At 40.9% G+C, this 25,052-nt stretch overlaps 1 protein-coding gene across 3 annotated transcripts in view; it reads right to left on the reverse strand.

Annotated features, from left to right (window-relative positions):
* The window catches only part of LOC149201725 (uncharacterized), a 169,597-nt gene that overhangs the window by 106,091 nt on the left and 38,454 nt on the right, over positions 1–25,052 (reverse strand). For 2 of the 3 annotated variants that reach the window (XM_089402991.1, XM_089402992.1), the window contains exon 4: positions 4,518–5,064. In XM_089402991.1, coding sequence (XP_089259117.1) covers positions 4,518–5,064 — 547 coding nt within the window. The remainder of the gene's footprint in view (positions 1–4,517; positions 5,065–25,052) is intronic. The other variant, XM_089402993.1, reaches the window with a different exon arrangement.

A 25,052-nucleotide genomic window follows, 5' to 3' on the forward strand; every position in this document is an offset into this window, starting at 1 on the left:
TCAAATGCAACAACTGGAGTTTAATCTTCTAACTCTTAGCAGTTTATTTGTCTCTTGTTAATTATTAACGGCAAATAACAATTAAATCACCAATGCATTCTTCACCACAAAAATGTTGCACAAATAAAAATATGGAACTGAGAAATAGATGCACACACAATAAAATAGACACCGTTATTTTTGGACAATAGTCCCTAGAAAAACAGGGGAGGCTGGACTGAGAGGGGTTATTTTTCGCCCTGATCGAAAAGTTGAAAAAAAGTCTGCCTAGGGTCTGGGAGTAGCCACAAATAATCAGGTGGAAGAATATGGACTTTGGTAAGGGCTCAGGTTGGCAGCAGAAGAAGGAATCTCGCAATTATCTATTTTTGGAGACTCTCTTATCACCATTCAAAAATGTGTTAAATGGTCTCAAAATAAGGACCTTGACCCAAACCCAACTATGCAAAGAATTTATTTGATGTTAGATAAGTTTGAAAACATAGAATTCTATTATATCAAGAGGGAAAATAATGTGTCAGCCGACGAACAAGCCAATCACATCGTTAACTAAGGGAGAAAAGTGAACTCAAGGACAACGAGGACGCATCATCCATATGTCACATCCCATGAACACTAACAAATTGAAATTCTCTAAGTGCAAGAAGAATATTGAGAAGGGTGAATCATCAAACAGGAGGGTTAACTGCCTTTATACCTTGGCCTGTTTGTTGCGCAGTGGGAGTCCTGGCGATATGTTGGATCTTTCAATTTACAGATGGTTAATTATGAGGAATAAAGACAGGAATAAGGACAGTTGGGAGTCCATAATCCGAGATTTAAGGCAGAGCAACTGTGAAGGAATTGCATTCTTTGAGCTCGAGGAGGATAGTCTCAGGTCGATCGTGTGGGAATACATCTCGGAGCAAGAAGCAATGAAAATTAATTTGGTTGCAGGGAGTGCAATTCCGAAGAGCATTAAAAATGAAGGGACCTCTCGCGCCGTCAATCTAGAGTTGATCTTGGCTATAAGAAGGTGGCTATGGAGGGCATATGCAATGTGGATTGCCTCACAAACTCGTTGTGCTGAAAAAATGGCTTCTCCATCTGGCAATAGTGTCAGAGGCTCCTCTAAGAATTCTTTTGGTGCATTCAGGTAGGAGGTGGAGGACATGATATCTCGGATTGGAGGGAAAATTATCTCTGAGGCCAGGTCTTACTTTACCCTCATATCGAGTCAGCTGGAAGGCTTGAGGAAGGACGTGGAGAATGTTCAGGCGGCAACATAGGTGATCATGTCAAAGATAGCAAATCTCGACTAAAAGGTGGAGAACTCGATGGAGAGGGTGGAGATTGCGGTTGTGTCGGTTCTGAAAGAAGTGTTTAGCATAGGGGAGGGAGGTGACAATGATCTTGTGCACGGAGAGCAGGGAGCTCTTCCTCTGAAGTTCATTGTCCAACTGGAGATCTAGCAAGAGGTTGAGTAGCATGATGTTGAGGAACCAGGCCGACAGGGGGAAGCAGCAGCGGAAGATAAGGAAGAAATCGGGATGCACAAGTCAGAAGAAACTAAATAGTTAGTATATAGAAGTAGCTTTTTATGTTATGCAAGTATGTAAATATTAATGGCGTTTTTTGGCGAAGTTATAAGGAAAATGTTGTAGAAAATCTAGAGAGGACAATTCTGAAATCTTGTAGACTCTGGTCAAAGCACTTTTCGAGGGATGTGCAACTTTTGTTGCTTTTGAATGTAATGGTTCTGGCCAAAATCCAAATTGTTTAATAGAAATATAACCGATCCTTCAAAAAAAAAATACTTCCTGGAAAAACCCTGAAGGGAAAACCAGTGCAGCAGATAAGGGTTTTATTATTATGCAACAATTTGAGAGTACAATCAAATTGATGCCTTTCACTGGAAATTCTCCAACAAACACTGATCACACCTGGCAAAATATAGTGGAGATAAAGTATCTCCCTCTGTAATCCAACTTGGCTTCTTCAGCCACTCAAACTTCCCAGCTACTCACACTGTTGCACTGGAAATGTGCAACTCTGGCTTCTGGAAATTTGTACAGCCCTAGATCAGCCTCCAGGTGAGACATCTGGCCTCCCTCTGCCTTTGGAACAAACTCACCCTGTCTTTTGGACCTTGATCCGGCTATTGAAAACTGAAATCAGTCTCTTTCAGCAACTCACACTAGGGTTTCTCGCTATTTGCACTGCTTTGTATGGCATCCTCTACAGATAATTCGACCTCCACTTTCCTGCCTCCCTGGACACTGGAAATACTGAGGAAATCTTCCTCCGGAATCTCTGCTCCCAAATATGTACTGCTCCCTCTCCTTTTGATGCTTCCCTAGCTTCAACTGCGTCCTTGCTGAATGCTGCAAACTGGATTCTTGAACTGCTCAAATGATATTCAATTTAGCTGATGCCTTTTCTCCAAGCCCTCGACTTGCTCTTATAATCTTCCGTTGCGCAACCACCGGCCAAGATCTAATCCCGATCAATGGCTTATATTACTTTGACTCCATCAATAGAAGTCTCTAGGGAAAAATTGAATTACCTTAATTTATTAACTTTAACTAACCAACTTCCCTAAGTTAGACTTGGGAAATAATTAAATTATTGGCTGATTAATTTAATTAAGGTGTTTCTGAGTGTTATCTCACGAAACCTTTTATGGGGTTTGGAAATCTCGTGTTCTTTAGCCTCTTAGACATCATAGAGACTAAAACACTTGTCCACTGCCACTCCAAAAACTAACATACTGCAGCAGGAAATACAGTAATTAATGCACACAGAAATCGAGGAAAAGGTACAGCAGTTAAGAAGGCCATACAGAACGCAATTTTCCAGGGTTAAATGACTGGGCTGTACTGAATTTAATGCTTCTGTTCAACACGCAAATCAAGGGTCCTTACAGCTGCGTGTGGGCATGATTTTTGAGGGGCTGTGCAGCAATAAATTAGGGGCAGGTCGTACAGCAGGAAGCAAGCTAATTTTCTGTTTTGGGCATGAAAATCAAGATAAGTTTGTCTATTATTTGCGAGAAAGTTTAATCCACTGTAAACTCAGAATTTCTCTGTGAGCTTACTAATAAAAATTCTTCTTCTCACTGGTTTTCCCTTCGGGGATTTTCCAGGGGCTTGACCCAAAATACTTGTGTCAAATGTGTGATGCTTACTGTTTATTTTCATTGCTAAAGATCAGATTTTAGTCATTCGTATTTCTGCTCATAAAAATTAGATTGTATGTGTTTTGTTTAAATGCATTATTTGGGAGAAGTTTTTATTGGAGACAGAAATCAGAGGTTGACTTAAGTGTTGGACAAAAGTCCTACAAGGGAAAATCAGCTTGTAGGTGATTTTTCAACAATAGCGTCATGTATAAAGGCTGATTTTGGAAACTTCGATGTACAGCATCATCTATAATGTCTAATTTTGAATTTTTGCATCCTGTAATCATCCATCAGTGTTAATAATAAATATAGAGTTGGTTTTCCTTCTAAAATGTCAGTTATACGTCTCATTCTTTCCTTTCTTGGAATATAATATGTAATTAAATTATTTGTAAAAATATATATATGTATATGACGTTTCACCCAACATTTCTGCCAATGTTTCCATTTTCCATGGGTCATGTTTCCAGCTGTACTCGTTTCAAAAACTTCCAGACATTGCGGCGTTTCATGCAACTTAGTACTCAACTGATCAGCCCAAAAGAGCCTAAACAATTTGTTTTTTTTCATTTTCCAGTATAATCTCCATGTCAAATTAAGCTATTGAAGCATCTAAAATTAGAATGCAACTTTAAGCTGTGTAATGTTGACTATTTATTATTTCAATTTTTTAATTCAAACATTTTATTATTAACATTGCAGGAAGCATTGTTAATGAAGCTATCGAGTTGGACGAGGTGTATCCTTCATACTGCATCACTAAGCAAGAGGAACCACTGTTCAGAGGAGGTCTCCAAATGGCTCAATGCTGAGGCATCAACTGCCACAGTTGGAACTTCTGATTCACATGACTCCTGAGTCATCAGATTTGCCTTCATAGCCCATCATCCAGAATCCATGGCATTTTGTGGCATGTACTATCATCTATGTACTTTCAAATGAGATACTTCCCAAAATATTCAACATACATACATTGTAAACTTTCATGTGAATGAATACTTTTTACTTTTCCAGAATTTACTATTTTTTTTGTGAGTTTTTCTTGAGTTTTTGACAAACTCTCTTTTGCATTACCAAGATGGCTGCCATGTTGAATCTGTAACTTCATGCTGAATAGTTGTTGATTTTGGATATATTCCTCTGAAAATTAGAACTCTTCCCTGAATACATTTAGCCAGTATCCAAGTTTGTGGACGTTGACAAGGCTGAAAGCTTCAGCAAAATGGCCATTAAAGGTCTCTATTTTTCCTATTGTATGAATCAAAACTTGCAACAAAACTTTGTATAGAGAACCTAATAAATATTTAGCAGGAATTTGAATATATGACAATTAAACATGCCAGTAAATTGCACTCACCTCAATCTCCATCAGCTTCTGTTGTTTATTGGCATCCATGCTGGGTAGCTGTTGTTCACCCACAACATTATTATCGTGTCCTTTCTCATGTAATACTTTTTCTGGCATTGCCTGCATGGGCTCCACTGAATCAAATTTTGTGGATGCCCCCATTGGCTCTTCAGCTAAGTGATTCTCTTGCAATATTACAGTTTGATCATTTGAATCACACGTTAATCTAACATCAGTGCTATGGGCATTCTGATGTCCTCTGTCTAGTAAAACTTCCTGATTATTATCCACTTCTGATGCTAAAGTGTGATTTTTCTCTACATCTTCACCAGTTTCTTTCAACATGGCCACAGACATTTCTGTTGAAACAGATATTGGTTTCAGATCATGTACGCTTGTTTGTTTATCTGATAATTCCACTCTATCTAAATTTCCTGATGCTTTATGTTGGTGTATCATTTCCTGCATTATCTCTCTTATTATGTAGTAAGAGCCTCCCACCTGCTTACATGTGAAATCAGGACCAGGAAATTTCCCTTCATTTGCCAACCGGTACCTTCAGACAAGTGTTGCATGATCAAGATAAAACATAAATCAGTTCTGTGAGCACTTGTATTTCTTCACAGGCACTGAACAATGAAATGTAAATGCACAGAACTTCACTTTCCACTCTCTTTTGGTGCACACTGTGGATGAAAGAAAATAGTATACCTTCCAATCTATGTAATGAATCAGACCATAAACCAAAGATTTAACCTGGTTTGGAAAAAAATGCAATGCCCTAGAATCAAGCATCAACAATTTTTAAAGGATAATCTAGTCATATATAGAGGCATACAACTAATTCATCGATTTCAAGCATCGTTTCCTTTTTCCCCAGTTCAAGAGAGTTCAATTAAAACAAAAAACAAAAAATACAGTTATTCCAAGTATTCTCCAATATAGACGCTCACCCATGTGTCAACCAAACATTTCTTACACATTCTATGGAAAATGCACAGAACATCACTTTCCACTGCCTTTTGTTGCACACAGAGGATGATAGAAAATAGTATACTAGTAATATATATAGAGGGATATAAATAATTCATTTATTTCAAGGGTCACTTCCTTTTTCCCAGTTGAAGAAATTTCAATAAAAACAAAAGAAAAAATCCATTTATTCAGAGTATTCTCCAATATAGAGGCTCACCTGTGTGTCAACCAAACATTTCTTACACATCTTATGGAAAACAGTTTAGAGAAAATCCCAAAACACATCATCATATCGCTTTAACATACTAGATTTGACAGCCCTAAACATAGACTAATTTTAACAAAGATCACATACATGGAACAGTAATAGGTCCTAAACCAAAACCAGAATACGAAAGAATTGGCTAAAATGCATATCTGATCAATATCAAAGTGTTGAGTAAACTCTTCCAGGTTGTCTTTCACTAAGCACTCCTCAATCTTCACTGATTTTCATACACAATTTATCAAGAAATTAAAGATAGCAACCTCCATCTGAATTTTGGAAACATATAAATTCACTAGTTTTGCCCAAATTTCTTAACAGGTCCTCTCCAATCAGTTAGTCTGCTGCTAGCAGCTTCACGTCCTTTACAACCTTCTTTACTTCATGGACCTGGGCATTTAAAGGAAGTATGTACCTCACAAAGTCAAGCATGATATCCCTTCCCCTTGCCTGAACATTTACTAGAAGGATACAGAACATGTTTGACGTAGATATGAGGTCCAAAGAATGCTGATTGGATCCTTGTCATCAATGCTATCAAGTTCCAAAACAAATCACCTTCTACTGCTAGTGACATTATGGGAGTGACACACAAGAACTGCCATCACTCCATTTTATTGCTTTTCATAGGAATTGAATTCCCCCTTCCTTCTGCCAATGAACAAATTACAGGATCTCCTGCCACTCCTGCACACTTCCAGAAAGCAAGCAGCAACAGGAAATTGTGGTGCTTCTAATGGCATCTTTCCTTTTTGCTGGCATAGAAGTTCCCTCAATTCAATTGTGATTATGTGTTTCTACACTACTTCACTCACATCAATATTTGATTCTCTTGATCCTTTTGGGGATTTAATGTCCACAAATTTGGTGAGTTGCTGCTCCATAATTATTGATCCTAGCTCCTCTTCAATTAGCTTTACTCCTGACTGATATGAATAAAATATATAGGAAATAATATAAATGATAATAATTGTAAATAATGATTAGTTAATTAGTAATTAGGTTGAAGAGGCATGTCTAAATGAGACATGACTCTCCATGGAGAGGCACCTGCCTAGTATATAAGCAGACCTCTCACTCTCATTTGTATCGTCATCTTATTCATACTTTCTAATATATATTCTTGTATCTCAACGGAGATCTTTACATTCCAAGTCTTCTGGAGTATTTGATCTGAAGAACGAACTTTGTTCGCTTCATTTGGTATCAACGCAGTTCAATCCTCGGGCCGCTCCACCGCTGCACAGAGCCACGCTCTCTGTTCCAGGTCTTTGGCCATCAACTTTGCATCAAGTATATATATACTATTTTTAAAGTATATATACTATTTTTGTTTCTCCATGCATACATATATATATGAAGAAACAAAAATAGTATATATACTAAAAAAAAAATTACTAGGAAAAAAAAACAAATAAAAATAAGATTATTAAAAATCAAAGAAAATATAAAAAATAAATTAAAAATAAAAATAAAAATAGTTTCGTCTAGCCGCAGTCGTGGTGCCGCAGACAGAGCTACCACCACTGCTCGATGGGCACACAGTCGATGGTACCAATGATCTAGAGTTGCCCCAGTCGTTGTCACCGTCCAAACTGGAGGCTATATATCGGTCAGCGAAACATAACCTTGATTCCACTACATAGAGTTAGCCGCCAACCTCATCGAAACCGGTGTCGAAACTACAGCGGTCGGGCAACCATAAGCGCATATCGCCCTACAACTAGGCCCAACTCTCCACAACGGACAAAGGGAAGTTGCAACAATCGACACAACCAAGCACTGTAGTTGCCATCGCCATAGCAACAACCTCTGTCGACTTTCTCACCATGTCGCGAGCCCCTACCCATCATTGTCGTTAGCCTCAATACTTTGCCGCTAAAATCTCTTCCATAACCATCGCGGTCAATCACATCGCAACCTAGAACAGTCACCAAAATCGACATCGTCATTCCATCTCGTCACAGCAATCTCCAACAGATTGCCTACAAGCGACCGAAGTCCACTCATCTACGTTGATTATTATTTTAGTAATCACAACATTTTTCCATCAAATTCGCCCTTGTCAAAAACGTCTTAGACCAAATCTCCCACTGTATCAAACAATTGTGTTTCCTGTTTTCTGTTGTATCAACCCGTACCATTGTGTTTCTCGTTTTCTGTTGTATCAACCCATTCTATTTCAAAACACCATAGATCGTCACTTAATCTCTTCAGCCAGTGCCTCCGTTCATACATTCGCTGCACATCACACAAGCCATTGCATACCACCCTAGGACATCCCTGCTCGATCCCCATTGTACCTATTTGTGGACTGCCATTATCGTCCAAACCTTGTCTAAAACCTGCATCATATTCCACAACCACACATTGTATTATATTTCCACCAGACATCTCCACTCAAACGTTGTATCCACATCGACCTATCCATCGCGTCCATACACCCATATTGATCTCCACCTTTAGTGAACAAATTTTATTCTCAATCGTATAATATAAACAAAGGAAGCATTTTTATTAAAGAAAAATTATTAAAAGTATATAAATAGAGATAAAAGTATAATTGCTAACTATATATCAATCAAAGGGATACTTTGAGACATATTATTATATCACTAAGAGGGAGAGACATTAAAAAAAATGGGGGGCGGATGGGGGGAGGGGCAGGGAAGAAATAATTAAAAGTTTTTGAAGATTAAAAAAATAAAAAATAAAATAAAAAGTATAAAGTGTTATTCTAAAGATTAAAAAGGGGTATTTTTAAAACTCTAAGGTCGAGAAAAATGGAACCTAGATCAGAGATGAAAACCGAAAGATTCCCATAAACTAAATATAACTATGCCTCAATGCCATTTAGAATCAAAGGGTCTATAGCAGAAAAAGATGTTACTATTGCTATCTCTTCAGCTGAAAATAAAAATTATATAAAACCTAAAATCGCAAACCAATTAGTGATTCTCGAGTCAAATATAATTGAAAAAATTGACTGTTTTAACAGCAAAATATATGACATAACCAATTTACAATTAAACGTTGGAGATTATACATTCGTATCACAATTCTCAGTTCAAACACTATGGAGCGATCAAGGTGACATTATTTTAGGTTCACCCTGGATGGAAACCCTTGGTTCCTTTATTCTAAATACAAAAAAAGAAGTTTTTGACATTTTCCCACAAAAAGCAAAAAAATAACACTATGAGATCTTACTTTGAAGCCAGATTCAGTGACACCAAAAGACATACAAGAAATCTCAAAAGTAATTCTTCAAGAAAGTAAAAAAGCGATACAAAATATGCAAAAGGAAGTTGACAAAATCACTGCTGACAAGAATGAGGAAGTTTCTCGACTTAAAGACCATAGTGAAAAATTATTAACGCAAATTAATAAGCTTAAGAAGGATAAGGAGTTGTTGGAAAACAGGGGGCAACAACTTGTTGAAAAGGAAGCGTTGAAATCTTCAAATATAGAAATTCAAGTTGAAGAAAAAACGAACATCGATACAGTGAATATGACAACTCAAGAAGAGGATAAACTAGTTGAAATAAAGATGTACTCAAAAGTTGCAGTTCCACCAACAAAAGTTTTAAGGGAAGATCCAGAAATTAACCATTTAACTTCCATAACTAAAGGAAGTCAGGTACTTCAAATAAATCAGGAAAACGACACAAACAAGATAAAGGAAAATCAAATCACTAGAATTCCTTATCGACATCCGAATCACGAGAGTAGACAACTCAATCAAGCCATGTATTTAGAACAGAAACAACAAACTGATGTTCCGAAGAATACTAATGTCAGTGCAATCCATTCATGTGATAACAATTCATCACAAGTTTCCAGTCACCGCAAGATTCCACAAAAGATTAATTTAGGATGGTCAGATCCATTCTCAGTGCGACAATTTTGTTTGTTACTTAAAGGATCATATAAACTTGTATCAACGAAGATGACAAATTCTGAGACAAGAAGACATCCGATTAAATAAAAAGAGAGAGATCAGGCCTTTCATCAGTAAGCTTTAAGGACAAAGCTTTTTGAGGAGGAAGGCAATGATATGAATAAAATATATAAGAAATAATGTAAATGATTATAATTATAAATAACGATTAGTTTATTAGTAATTAGCTTGAAGAGGCATGTCGAAATGAGACATGACTCTCCATGAAGAGACACCTGCCTAGTATATAAGCAGACCTCTCACTCTCATCTGTATCATCATCTTATTCATAATTTCTAATATATATTCTTGTATCTCAATGGAGATCTTTATATTCCAAGTCTTCTAGAGTATTTGATCTGAAGAACGAACTTTGTTTGCTTCACTGACTTGTCATCATCTGATGCTCCTTCACTTATATATTTCAATTCTGCAAAAATTGTTACTTTCGTTCTTTACAAGACAAATTTCTAGCAGATTTTTCCCAACTTGTTCATTACCATCTCAGCCTTATGTTGTTCTTCTGAGAAGAGGGTTGGCCAGCAAATGAGGCATTGTGTTTCAAGAAATGAAAGTTGAGGAACATTATTAAGATACCCCAACAACTATGAGAGTAATGGGCAATATCCCTGCTTTTTACAAGATGCAAGGAGATCTTATCCACTTTCATCCAATACCCTGACCACAGATGTCTAGCTCATTACATGCAAGACGTGGTGACTCTCAAATGAAAGACATTATAGGTTTCCTCCAGACCCCACCCTGTCAGATTGATTGCATATTTTTTTAATCCCATTTCAGCAATCAAAAGCACTACGAAAGAAACAAATCATTCGATGGTTCAAACAATAGGCAAAACGTTAGTGAGACCATGTACATAATCTAAGATATAGAGTGAGCAAGTCTTCCCCATAGGGATCAGGAATACTTGTTCTCAGCACAGACCATGTCGATAACCCAACCCAAGTCAGAGTCATATAATAAGTTTCTTTTCTTCTGCCTTAAATGTCACAAGAAAATATACTCATGGTTCTCGTGGACCTACCAGGATCACCCATCATGGTCCTCTTAGCCCTAGGAACTAACTCTCTAGATGTCATCATCAGACCCTGTATTGGCTCCTCGTCAGTGATTAATGATGCATTCGATACCTCATCCTCCTCATCATATCTTACAGACATTTTGTTGATTTCCTTCACTCTTGTTTCCTTCCTAGCATGTATGGGTTGGTTGATTTGTCCATCAGGAGGGCCGACTGGGTCTTATGGTAACAAAATTGACTCTTTTGACTCAAAACAATTTTTTCTTTATTTTACAAATAGTCCAAATGGGGCTTTGACTCGTGACAAATTTTCTTTTGACACAATAAACCTTAACAAGCATGAAGAACATGCTTGGACTAGAAAAATAATAAAATGTTTTTTCTTCTTTTTCCTTTTGCTTTCACATGAAATAGTACAATACATATTGATATAAGTACAATGACAATTATGAAGACCGAAACTAGTTACATTTCCAACATGGAGTTAGTTTTTTTTCCTTGCAGACCCCACTACTCCTTTTATTTATTTATTTTCTTATATATTTTATTATTATTATTATTTTAATTACATATTAATAAAGTAACTTTGTGTTAATTAATATTTATTAATCTTATTCCTTTTTTCATTTTATTTTTTATTTAACTTTATTTTACTTAACATAATCAAATTGTTTTTTATTGTTTTTGAGAAGTAAGTTGTACTGTCATGTCCATATAGTTTGTTCGTGCCACTAGTCAATAACAATATACACCTCCACAAAATAGGACCGAAATAAGCATCATCAACATTCTACTGTATGTTAGTTTTTGTAGAATCGGATGTGTTCTAGTCACGAAGCTTGGTGGAGAGGCTAGAATACATGAGATTTCCATAACCTAGAAATCATTTCTGAAAATTCCACCTAGAGATGACTTAATTAGATTATTAACCTATTTTTTAATGTTTCCTAAGTCTAAACTTAGGAAAATTGGTTAATTAATCAAATTCTCTAGAAACTCACATGGATCGATCAAGAAATTATCTGAGCCATCGATTAAGATTTAATCTTGGTCGTCGGAGTCCCAATCCGAACATATAAGAAGGGGTCGATGTGGTGATGGAGAAGTGACACTAGAGTAGCAGTTCCTTGTGTAGACTGAGCTAGCAGCAGTAGCGTTCGAGCCAGATTGGAACGCAGTGTCAGTGAGGGGCAAGGTCAGTGATCCGAAGGAAGATTTCTAGATCCAGAGAGGCAGCAGAAAGAGGTTGAGTTTTTCCCAGCGCGAGAAGCTCGAGCACAGTGAACGCGAGTGCAGGAATGCAAGTGTCGGGGTTGCTTAGGGAATATCTTTGCCAGATTTTCTTGTTGTTGATTGCTAGTTTTTGGCATCTAAATTGTACTCAGAATTTCATTGTTGCTTAATAATAAAAACCCTCACCTGCTGCACCGGTTTTCCCAAGTTGGATTTTTCCAAGGACATTTCTACAAAAAAAAACTTTGTAAAATTTATGTGTGTGTGCTAGATTTTCTCAGTTTCCAGTGCTATTATCTTCCACAGCTTATTTGTGAAAATCACACCGTGAGTTATTTGGTATTGTTGTAGCAGACAGCGGATAAATTGTTAAATAAATTATAAATTAGAAAAACAATTTCCAGTTGTTGCAATAGATGAAATTTTCACATGATATTAGAGTGCGAGTGATCAGCCGAGAAGCTTAGAAGTGGAGGAGAGAATTTCGCTATTCAGAGGGAGCAGCAAGCCAAAATTCTTAGAGGTTGCGCAGTACCCAAATTGGCAGTTCGAATTGTTGGGGTAAGAGTTCAATTTTTCAGTGCAGGTTGGCAGAAAAATTCGATTTACACAGGCCAATGATTCCAGCAGTCAGAGGGAGCAACAGCAGCTCAGATTTTCGCTGAGCAAATTTCTAGTTGGATGCAAACAAGTTTTGCAGCAGCAGAATCAACGCCAAGTGGAAGAGAAAAACACACACACAGAGGACTTTCCAAATTTATCAGAGGGTTTCTAGATCCAGTTTTCTGGAGGAGATCCTAGATTTCTAGTTGTAGCAAGCAGTGCATGTTTTCCAAAGCAGCCAGTTCAAGTTGTTGGGATTGCAGTGCGCATGCCATTTTCCGGAGGACATTCGGAAAGGCTGAGCGTGTAGTCTTGGAGAGCAGCTTAAGGCAGAGCTAGCCAGATAGTAGCAGTTCTGTGCATTCCAGGAGGGAGTTCGAGTTTCAGAGCTGGTAGCCGAGCAGGAAAGGGAGGAGATTCCTACTTAGTTCTTTGGTTATTTGAGTTTCGCAGTTTTTTGCAACTTTCTAGAGATGGTCATATGAGGTTTGCCAGAAGAGGCCATGTGAGCTAGCTAGAATGCAGATCTGGGCAGCGGATTGACTTCCCATTACTAGAGATAGGTGCCGAAGGAAGTACGAGTTGTATAGTACGAGTTGCAGAATGAAGAAGGGTCCCAGCCAAGGACTTGGCTCAAAAGAAGATAGTGAGGCACCAGATCCAAGAGGAGTTTGAAACTCCAGCGTGTCGAATACACAGGGTCCAGTGCAGTTGCAACAAGGAGATCAGTCAGATCAATCCCGGATTGTTGCAACGGGACCATCCCCTTTGCTACAAGGGCCCACAGTACCACAGTAGCAGATTCAGTGTCAACAGACACAGTTGGTCATTCAAATGACAGTTGCATAGCTAGTTGCAGTCAGTACCTGGGAGACAGTTGCAGAGCTAGTTGCAGTGACACAGGCTGTGTGAATTGCCCAGTTGCAGTATATAGGTGCAGTACCAGCCAGAAGATTCCCAATGCAGAGCTTCGCAATCCAATTTCTAGTGCAGGAGGACAGTGCAAGTTTCCAGGAGGGAGCAGAGAGATTTCCCATAGGGAAATCAAGACTCAGAGGGAGTGTAGCTTCAGAGGGAGCAACCCTATGGAAGCTAGCGCTTCAAGATCTAGGGAGATCAGACTCATTATTGCAAGAGTTGCAGCAGCAGTATGGAAGCATTAGCAAAGCAATAGAAGCAATAGTATGAGTAGATCATATTTTGCTATGTTTGCAGTTATACCTCCAAGAGAGAGGTGGGGCAACGTGGATTTATAGCCCCAGAGAGTTGCAGAAATGGGTAGGGTCCATTGAGAAGTCCACCTCATGGATCATTACCTGGCTATGTGGACCCACAGTATTCAGTAGCAGGATGGATCAGTCTCAGTGATGTAGTCTGTAGAAATTTCTGTTTTCCCACCCTGGTTTTCAGTTTCACCTTATTTCTCCCATGTAATTAAATGCCCTTTCCCATAACCATACATTTAACAAGCTGAAAAAATAAATATTGCTGAAAACACAAATTCTGGAAATTTACAGAATGCTGGAAATTGCAGAAATAAAAATCAGCAGTAATAAACAGCCATTAAAACACATTTAAACACTGAGATTTTTGGTCAACTTGACCCTGGAAAAACCCCCTACAACTCTTGAGGAAAACCAGTTTGAGAGCTCTTCTTTATTTCTGAAAATTGCCTTTTTACAATGAGAAATATTCAGCAAAAAATCAGCAAGCAAATTTCCAACTTATCTCTTTTCCCATGCCTCACAGCAAACTAGAAATTACAGCAAACAGGGCAGCAATAAATGATGTACGGCCTTCTCGATTTTCGTGCCCACTTTCAACATTAAATGTTGCTGTACTGCCAGCATTAAATGCGTTGTACGGACTGCAATAAATGCATTGTACGGCCCTCGTTTTGCGTGCAGAAAAATCAACAAACTGTTCCTCGATTTTTGTGCAAACCACTACTCGAAAATCGTGCCAAAATCTGCCTTTCACTGTGTTGAATCAGTTGTACAAATCTGCTCAATTGATGCCTTGGAATGTGTGCCAAGCTGCTGTCTCCTTCTCCTCCCTGCTCATAAATCTCTCTTGCTCTCTTGCTCTCCTTCTCCCAATCTGCTCATGAAAGAATGAATGACCTTTTCCTCATTTTCCTCCTTTAAACTAACCCCAAGTGACTTTTGGGTGATCCAAGTGACTTTTGGGTGATCCCTAAATCCAATGGCTGAAATAGATTGAGATCTAAGGCTGAGATTAAATGCTCATTTAAATCTCACTTTTTATTTTTTAATTCACCTCACTTTAATAAAGACCCACTTAGTCATTTATTTCCAAAGTCACTTTTCCTTTCTAATTTTTTCATTGACTTTATAAAAGTCACTTTAAAATTAGACTTAATAACTTTATCACTTAAAGTCACTTTTAAATTAGATTTAACTTTATAAAAATTATAAAGTTACTTTAGGAGAAAAATTAAATTCTTTTGGACACTTTTCCCTAGGCCAGAGATCAAAGCCTTAAGGAACCACCTGTCCTCCGGTACCAAATTTCAACACTCCCTCTTACCGAGGAAGGTGTTCCTCACCACACCCATCTTGCCTCTGAAATAGACATGCATGCCCTGTGGTAAGGCTTTGGTAAGAAGATCTGCAACCTACTCATCAGTGGAAATATACTCAAGCTTCACAGCTCCCTTCTGAACATAGTCTCTGATGAAATGATATCTAATCCCGATATGCTTTGACCTGTCATGAAAAACTGGATTCTCCATGAGTTTAATGCAACTCTGATTATCACAGTAAATCACTGAAGGTCTCAACGGCTGACCAAATAAGCCAAACAACATCTTGCGAAGCCAGATAGCCTCACAACTAGCTAGACTGGCTGCCATATACTCTGCTTCCGCTGAACTCAGTGCTACTGACAACTGCTTCCGGCTGAACCATGACACTACTGCTGAACCAAACCCAAAACAACACCCTGAAGTGCTCTTCCTATCAGAAGCACAACCTACCCAATCAGAATCAGTGTATCCTGCCAATCTCACTCCATCTCCCTGCCTGTAGTCCAGACCATAATCCATTGTCCCCTGCAAGTATCGCAAAATGTGTTTTGCAGCCACCCAGTGAACCTTCCTAGGCTCACACATAAACTGACTCATCGTGTTGACTGCAAAACAGATATCTGGTCTAGTGTTGACCAAATACATCAAGGAACCAATCAGCTGCCTATACAATGTGGGATCCACCAACTCGGAATCCGAAGCATGAAGCTTCCTCCAGTTGGTGATCATCGGTGTCGACATGGGTCTACAATCCTCCATGTGGAATCTGCTAAGGATGTCCACAATATACTTCCCCTGCCCCAGGAAGAACTGCCCCTCCTCCTGCCACACCTCCAAGCCCAAAAAGTAATGCATCAAGCCGATGTCCTTCATCTCAAACTCTGTCGCAAGATCTCTCTTGCAGTGCTCTATGAGTCTCTCTACACCTGTAATGACCAAGTCATCCACATATAGCACCAGAATGAGAGGCTCCACACCAATCACAATAAAGTAAAGGTTCGGATCTGCCTCACTCTTTGTGAAACCCATCCCCTGCAAATATGTATCTATCCTGGAGTACCAAGCTCTGGGAGCTTGCTTCAGGCCATAAAGGGCCTTCTTCAGTCTGCACACATGGGACTCCTTCACATGCACCTCAAAGCCCTGTGGCTGCTCAATGTACACCTCCTCCTGTATGAAGCCATTGAGAAATGCGATCTTCACATCCATCTGGTGGATCTTCCAACCCATCTCTACTGCTATCGATATAATGGAGCGGATCGAAGTATATCAAGCCACGGGAGCGAAGGTCTCCTCATAATCAACTCCCTCTACCTGGGAGAACCCTCTAGCCACAAACCTTGCTTTGAATTTCTCAATGCTGCCATCTGCAGCATGCTTTACCTTGTAAAGCCATCTGGAAGTAACCACGGATTTGCCCTCAGGCCTCGGCACCACCTCCCAAACATCATTCTTCATGATAGAAGAATACTCCTCCTGCATGGCCTCTCTCCAGACCTGTTGGCTAGCTGCTCCTCATAGCTAGAAGGCTCAGAGTCAAGGATGTTGGTAACCATCGCCATATAGCTACAAAACCTCTCAGGTGGTCTACTCTCTCTGACCGGCCTCTTCGGCTCAGCAACAGATGTGGCATCTCTCAAGGTGTCCTGAAGCCACTTGGGCTTTCTCTTCCCTGAGCATGCTTCTCCCATAGGAGAATGAAACTCCTCCTCATCACCATCAGTAGCCTGAACTCCTGACTGTCTGTCTGTTGTCCTCCTACCTGCACCTGAACTTGTAGAAGCTGAGGTACCGTGTGAACTGTCCATCAGTGAACTCCCTAGTGAACTGCTCTGCATGCTGCTCGGAGCACCACCCCTCTCGTTCGGCGAGCCACTGCTCACTGATGAACCTGACATCCTCATAGATGTACCTCCAGATCCTCTTGATCCCTGCCCACTGGATCCCTGCGACTGACTCAACTGCTGCTGAGGGTCTGGCTGATCCAAATACTCTAACTTCGTGACCTCCTAAAGGCCCTATCCTCCTCGAACTTCACATCCCGTCTAACAACAACTCTCCTCTGTGCAGGAATGTAAATCCGAAAGGCCTTTGAGGTCTCACTGTAGCCCACAAAGATACCCTTCTATGCGGTGGGCTCTAGTTTGGTCCACTTCTCCTTGGGTATATAGGAGTATGTAATGCATCCAAAGATATGAAGATGACCAATATCAGGCTTCTTCCCAGAGAAAGCCTCCTCCGGAGTCATGTGCCCCAAGGCACGATGCAGACTCCTGTTCTGCAAGTAAACAGTTGTGTTGCAGGCCTCTGCCCACAAGAACAATGGCAACCCCTAATCATGTAACATGACTTTGGCAGCCCCTATGATGGATCTGTTCTTCCTCTCCGCAACCCCATTCTGCTGGGGGTTGTAAGGAACAGTGAACTCCCTCCTAATGCCTGCCTCCGCAGAATAATCAACAAACTCTCCAAGGGTGTACTCTCCTCCATTGTCCGACCTCAGGGACTTGATCTTCTGACCTGTCTATGTCTCCACAAGAGCTCTGAACTCCTGAAACCGCTTGAAGACCTCACTCTTGGTCTTCAAGAAATAAATCCAGGTCCTCCTGGAGTGATCATCAATGAATAAAACATAGTACTCATATCCACTCAAGGAAACATGAGACATCCGACCGCTCACATCAAAATGAATCAAATCAAGTATCCCAGTCGCTCTGCTGTCATTGCTGGGAAAAGGGAATTTGGCAAACTTGCCCATCGCACAACCTCTGCAAGTATCAAAGTGATCAGTACTGAAATCTAGCACACCTGTAGTGATCTCCCGCAATGTCCTCGAGGCTCCATGATACATATGTCCCATCCTACGGTGCCAAATCTCACACAGCTCAAAACTGCTAGCTCTGCTGTCGGTACCACTGCTCAATGCCAAAAGGGGCTGGAATGCAAACTTGTACACCTTTGCATGGCGTACACCTATCACTCTAGCTGAATCAGCTGGAGTGCCCCTGGGATACATCAACACCTGTCCTCCCCTGAACAGTACCTCATATCCTCTGTCCTCCAAAGCTGAGACGGATATGAGGTTCTTCCTCATCCCTGACACATAAAGAACATCTCACACTTTCAAGGGAGGTTTGGACTCCCTCTGAAATGTTAGTGTCCCCACCCCGACTGCTCTAACAACTCTGTCATCACCGAGTACTACCTCAATATCAGTGCCACTCTTTGAAAGCTCTGAGAAGTACTCACGGACACCTGACGTGAAGCCCCACTGTCCACATACCAGATACCTGAAGATGCTCCGCTAATCGAGGGAAAAGCATGCTCCCTCTGAACCTGTGTGGCAGGTGATCCTGCACTAGAGGACTCACACGTAGTGAACGCAAACTCCCGGTCAAAACGACCTGCAAAGTCCTCAATCTCTGTTGAAACTGCCACGTCCTGGTTCTTCCCCTTCTTCTTCTTCTTCTCCGGACACACAACTGCATAGTGTCCCATCTTTTGACAATTCCAACACTTCACCTTGGAATAGTCCTTCTGTGTGTTCCCCTGTTTACCTTTACCTTTGCCTTTGCCCCCACCACTGCTTGTGGAAGCCTGCTTCTTCCCTTTGCCCTTCTTGCCTCCTGCCACCAGTGCTACATCCTCATCCTGCTCAACTGGCTTGGCTGCCCCAAGCTGACCTTTCCTGATCTCTGTCTAAATGCAATCATCCCAAAACCTCTCCCATGTGGGAAGGGTCTCACGTGCACAAACCCCATCAGCAAAGTTCAACCATGAACGAGGGAGGCCATTCACTGCAATCCGCACCAACTCAGTGGGTGGAATGGCCTCTCCAATCGCTGCCAACTCATCTCTCACATTAGTAATCTTTGTGAGATATCCAGCTGCACTGTCATTACCCATCTTAATGTTCTTCAGCTTCTCCTTCAGGACCATCTTCCGGTTCTCATTGGTACTCTGGTAGAGATTGGACAATGTTGTCCACATCTCATGGGCATTGCTCTTTCCTCTCACATGAGGAATGCAATGGTCTTTGATTCCGTCTAGAATCAGCCTCTTACCCTTATTGTTCTTCTTATTATACTCAGCCAACTGAATAGCATCAGTAAGCACAACAACAGGGTTCTGTGTAGTATGCACCATGATATCCCAAACTTCTGCCTCCTCAAAGATACTCTACATTCTCTCCTTCCAAACGTTGTAATTTGTATGCCCATCCAGCCTATCCTCCACCCTCAATCCCAATGACATCCTGCTGTCCTAAAACTGAAAAATAGCATTGTTGTAGTAAAGATAAAACTGTTGTTTATGAAAAAATCAGCTTGCTGAAATTTTCTGAGTGAAAAATCAGCAGCTGTAATTTTTCCTTTTGCTGTCCCAAACTGCCCTTCAACACTCAAGCTCTGATACCATGTAGAAATTTCCAGAATTTGTGTTTTCAACAAATTTATTTTTTTCCGGCTTGTTAAATGTATGGTTATGGGAAAGGGCATTTAACTATATGGGAGAAAGAATGAGAAACTGAAAACCGGGGTGGGAAATGAGAAATTTCTACACAGTCAGATTCCAAAGTGACAGTTGCACACTAGTAGCAGTCAGGTGTAGAGGAGTGCAATACAGTGTTGGCAGCAGTGTTGAGTGGCACAGTGGCATAGTCAACAACAGCGCAGATTCTTTAGTAGACAGTGCAGTAGCTAGTAGTAGTCAAAGACTCGGGAGACAGATACATCATACTGAACACAGTTGATTAATTATTTGGGATGCTTCTCAGTTGCAGTAGTTGCAGCAGCAACAGATGAGAGGGAGTTGCAGTACAGATGCAGAGTTGGCAGCAGTATGGCAATGTCGGCAGCAACACAAATGCAGTGTCGGAGTTGCGTAGTGGTTGGTGGGCAGTATGGCCAGACATTAGTAGCATGACAGGGGATAGTACAGAGACAGTGTGTTGTGGCCGGATGTGCAGCACTAGAACACAGGCCTCGCTAAGGAGTGTTAATTTTTGTAGCATCAGATGTGTTCTAGTCACGAAACTTGGTGGAGAGGCTATAATACATGAGATCTTCATAACCCATAAATTGTTTCTGGAAATTCCACCTAGAGATGGTTTAATTAGATCATTAACCTATTTGTTAATGTTTCCTAACTCTAAACTTAGGAAAATTGATTAATTAATCATCTTAATTAAGTCGAGGTGAGAATTCTCTGGAAACTCACACAGATCGATCCAAAAATGATCTGAGCCATCGATTAAGATTTAATCTTGGACGTTGGAGTCCCAACAATAAAATATAATAAGGGATTGATGTGGTGATGGAGAAGTGACACTAGAGTAGCAGTTCCTTGTGCAGATCGAGCTAGCAGCAGTAGAGTTCGAGCCAGAGAGGGACGCAATGTTAGTGAGGGGCAAGGACAGTGATCCGGAAGAAGATTTCCATATCCAGAGGAAGAGTTCCAAATCCGAAGATGGAGCAAAAAGAGGCAGAGTTATTCCCAGTGCGGGTGTAAAGTTTTGTAGATGTTCTATGCTAAGAGCAATTTCACTTTTCTCACAGCAATCATACAAGTAGATAAGCAAAATGCAGATAGAACATATAAGCAGATCTTATAGAAGACAAATCAGAAACAAGAAAAATGTATGTGTTCGTTTCGGCGGTCAGCAGGATGCTTCAACCAGCAAAGTCTCCTTTGGTCAGCCAGCCCAGCATGTGTCACAACAACCCTCTAACCAGCATGTGTCACAACAACCCTCAACGCTGGTCAAACTTCTGCGAAACCCTAGCAGCAGAAACCCTAGCATGTGAGTTGTGTTATCATCAAATTCTCTCCAACTTTACCTGTATATATATCCATCAATGAGGGTGTGTGACACATCTGTTGGACATGTGAGCCTACATTACAAAACTGGCTGACCTAGCACATATAATTTATTAAGAATAATAAATTCAAAATATAAGTTCCGCTCATCGGATTAAGACTATTTTAGCCTCTTAATCTGAGCATCAGAACATGGAGTTTGGACCTAGTTGTCCAAATTTAACACTCCCTCTCAACTAGGGAGAACTCCATCTATTAGTGCAATTAACATCGTGAGTCATCCCGCCGAAACTTGCTTTGCTGGCTTCTTTATTTCAGAACAGAAGTGGGTCAGTCACAAAGACATCATTCCCTGACTGACATAATCAGTCTAGAGGTCCCAGACCTCACAAATCTTGATCCCAGATCAAGTGGTTGGACCATGCCATCCTAGATAGAGAGTACGGCAATCTCTGATGCGTCCATCAGTCTTTGCTAATAGTCTCTAGCTTTTCCACACCTCATTGGCCAAATGAGAGGTACTTCCCATGAGCCCTGAACTCAATGGGTAGGATGCATACGGGGCACAGATTAAATGAGTGGCGAACCAGCTCAATAATCACAAGGGTGGGGCAGAAGCATTATGAGTGCTAATAGCTCCGAGAAGCTATCCCCAAAGCCCCCCAGAGCTTCCCAGAGCTCATCGTCCAACAGGACCCACATCATAGGGTCTTTCCACGACACCAAGACTCTCACAGAAGGTTAGGAACTTGACCTTCCCCAGAGGCTTAGTGAGAATATCCGCGACCTGCTCATCAGTTCCTATATGATCGAGCCTTACGGCGCCTCGCTGTACCATATCCCGGATAAAGTGGTACTTGATATCAATATGCTTGGATCGGTCGTGGAACACAGGATTCTCAGTCATACGAATCCCACTCTGATTATCACAGAGTATTACAGTGGTATCTAGCACATGTTGGAACAGCTCACTAAAGAGCTTCCTCAACCGAACTGCTTCACAACAGGCCATACTAGCAGCAATGTATTCGGCCTCCGCGGTGCTCAAAGCCACCGACTTCTGCTTCCTGCTCATCCATGAGATCGAAGCAAAACCAAGATTGAAACAGCATCCAGATGTGCTCTTACGATCCACTACACTGCCAGCCGGAGCCCAATCGGCATCAGTATATCCCCGGAGTATCACACTCCCGGCAGTGTATCTCAGCCCATGGTTTATCGTGCCCCGAAGATATCTCAAAAGATTCTTGGCACCAACCCAGTGAAAATGATGAGGCTCAACCATCTGTTGACTCAAAGTATTCACTGCAAAACATATGTCCGGACGGGTGTTCACTAAGAACATCAAAGCTCCTATGAGTTGACGATACTCAATAGGATTGGCCAAGATAGGCCCTGCAGCGCTGCCACTCAACTTCTTAAAGTTGAGTTCCATTGGTGTCGACACGGACTTACAGTCCACCATCCCAAATCTTTCCAGAAGCTTCACAATATACTTTCCTTGAGAAAGGAAAATCTCTCCAGGTCTCTGCCAGACCTCCAGGCCTAGGAAATAGAGCATCAGTCCTAGGTCTTTCATCTCGAACTCAGCAGCAAGCTCCCTCTTTCATTGATGAATGAGAGGGTCATCACCTGTCAGGAAGAGGTCGTCCACATACAGTACTAGAATGAGAGGCTTTCCTTCCACAACCTTAAAGTAAAGGTTTGGATCAGCATTGCTTCGAGTGAAGCCCAGCTTCATCAAGTAACTATCCATCCTCTCATACCAAGCTCTGGGTGCTTGCTTTAACCCATAGAGGGCTTTCTTCAACCTGCAGACATAAGTGTCTCGATCTTGAACTTCAAATCCCAGAGGTTGTTCTACATACACCTCTTCCTTTATTGCACCATGCAGAAAAGCGGTCTTGACATCCATCTGATGAAGACTCCATCCTTGCGTAGCAGCAAGGGCTATGATGGATCGGATGGTGGTATATCGAGCCACAGGTGCAAATATATCGTCATAGTCAATTCCTTCCTTTTGAGAGAAGCTACGGGCAACAAATCTTGCCTTAAACTTTTCAGCACTCCCATCAGATCCATGTTTAATCTTGTAGAGCCATTTAGCGGTGACAACAGATTTGTCCTTCGGTCTCGGGACCACATCCCAGACATCATTCTTCATAATAGCCTCATATTCTTCATGCATAGCATCCTTCCAGACTTCCAGGTCTTTCTTCATGGTTTTCATCAGATCTAGGAAGATCTACTACTTTCTTCAGGGAAGCATCTTCGTCAAAAGTGACATCATGGCTTATCTCTACTTCCCTTTGACCAGGTACATAGACTCTATATGCCTTAGAAGTCTCACTGTAGCCCACAAACATTCCTTTCTTCCCAGTAGCATCCAGCTTACTTCTCTTTTCTTTCGGCACATGAAAATAGACAGGACATCCAAAAATTCTAAAATGTGAGACATCAGGTTTCTTACCAGAGAAAACCTCTTCGGGAGTTTTGGAGTCCAAAGCGGAATGAGGGCATCGGTTTTGAATGTACACAGCAGTATTTCTTTCATTATCAAATTCCTTCATCCTTGTTTCATGTGTGGGGAAACCCTTGATCAATTCTTCTTTTATCTTCAAGGTTCAGCAGAGAAAGAGAGAGAGAGTACATTTACAACATAAGTCAACACTTTGACTTGTCTAGATCTGAGCATAGATGATCTTCTATAACGATGAGATCAGTTGAAGACATTCTGCTTCAACTGATTCTCCAAAGTGACGGCTTCACCTATCATAGTACTACATCTAGGTCCACTTGCTGCATCACTGCATATGACGCCATGCTGCAATAGTTGTGATTATCATCATGCTGCCCTATATATCATTGTCATGTCACAGCCATATAAATCACTGTCATACAAGAATCACTTCCTTACATCAAGAAACATTGTCCAAATATCACTAAAGTCGCTGCCCAAACATTATTGTCATAGGAACAAATATCTCTTCCATATATCATCTCCATTCTTCACTTGTCAAGAGAACAATATCACTGCTATGCATAACTGTCATAAGAGTAAGTGACACTACAATAAGTGCAGAAGATCACTGTCAGAAAACTATGTCATATTGTCATATTTCACTACAGAAGATAGGGTCTGATAATAAGCCCACTTGACTACCCTTAAGCTCTTCCATATATCCATTTTTAAGACTCCAAAGCATCTGCCTTCTAACAGCCCTTGTTGTCCTTCTCAAGGGACTATACTTGGAGCTTTACCAAGCATCTTCTTACAGCCCATTATACCAGAATTGCAAACTGTCTAATCTGGACCATAATATCTGGCAAATTCATCATTATAAAAGACAAGCACATACCTGTGATAGACGTCATATTTCTGTCCACAAATACATTTCGACCAATGCACAGGACCCTGAAATTTCGGCCCTGGTTAGGGCTTTCTGTGGCTGCTACGACAGCCCTACTATACAGCCTTCAAACTTCTTTTCAATAATACATGTACATGAGTATGCCGGCTAACACACGGCCATACTCATAACCAATACAACAAGGCACGAGAGGCCTTAATAATAATACATCAAAACTGCAGCTTTCTATGTAAGCGGGTACCCACCGAGACGCTTACATAAACCTGCACCAAACTGTGTATAAGACTGTCATAAACCAGTCTACAACCAAGGCTATAACCTGTCCACGTGTTATCTCAGCAAACCCGCGTTATCTCCTTCGCTGTTTGCTCCAAACGTCTTGTCACATATATATATAACCCAGCATATATATATATCACTGCCCACGTGTCTATCGCTGGTTCTGTAGTTATTCTGGTCCACGCGTCCACCGCTGAACTGTTACATTGAACCCAACAGTTGTCACACCTCCAGAGCTTTGCACGCTGCCCTACCGTATGCTTACTACTGTCGGATCCTTCAACAGATCTGCCACGTCGTTCGCTTTTATATGTTACTGATCTAAGTGCCCAGCACTTATGCGAACTTCACCATATAAATCCCCGTCTACGTGCATTCTTGGTAGACCCGCGCTGTATTGTAACCTCCGTCCACATGACAGTCTTCTGCACTGTATTACAGACCTCTGTCCGCGTGGCCGTTCCACAACAA

Source organism: Pinus tabuliformis, chromosome 2_1 (assembly GCF_031772625.1).
Source record: "Pinus tabuliformis cultivar Carrire ecotype Pingquan chromosome 2_1, CPIR1, whole genome shotgun sequence".
Lineage (NCBI taxonomy): Eukaryota > Viridiplantae > Streptophyta > Pinopsida > Pinales > Pinaceae > Pinus > Pinus tabuliformis.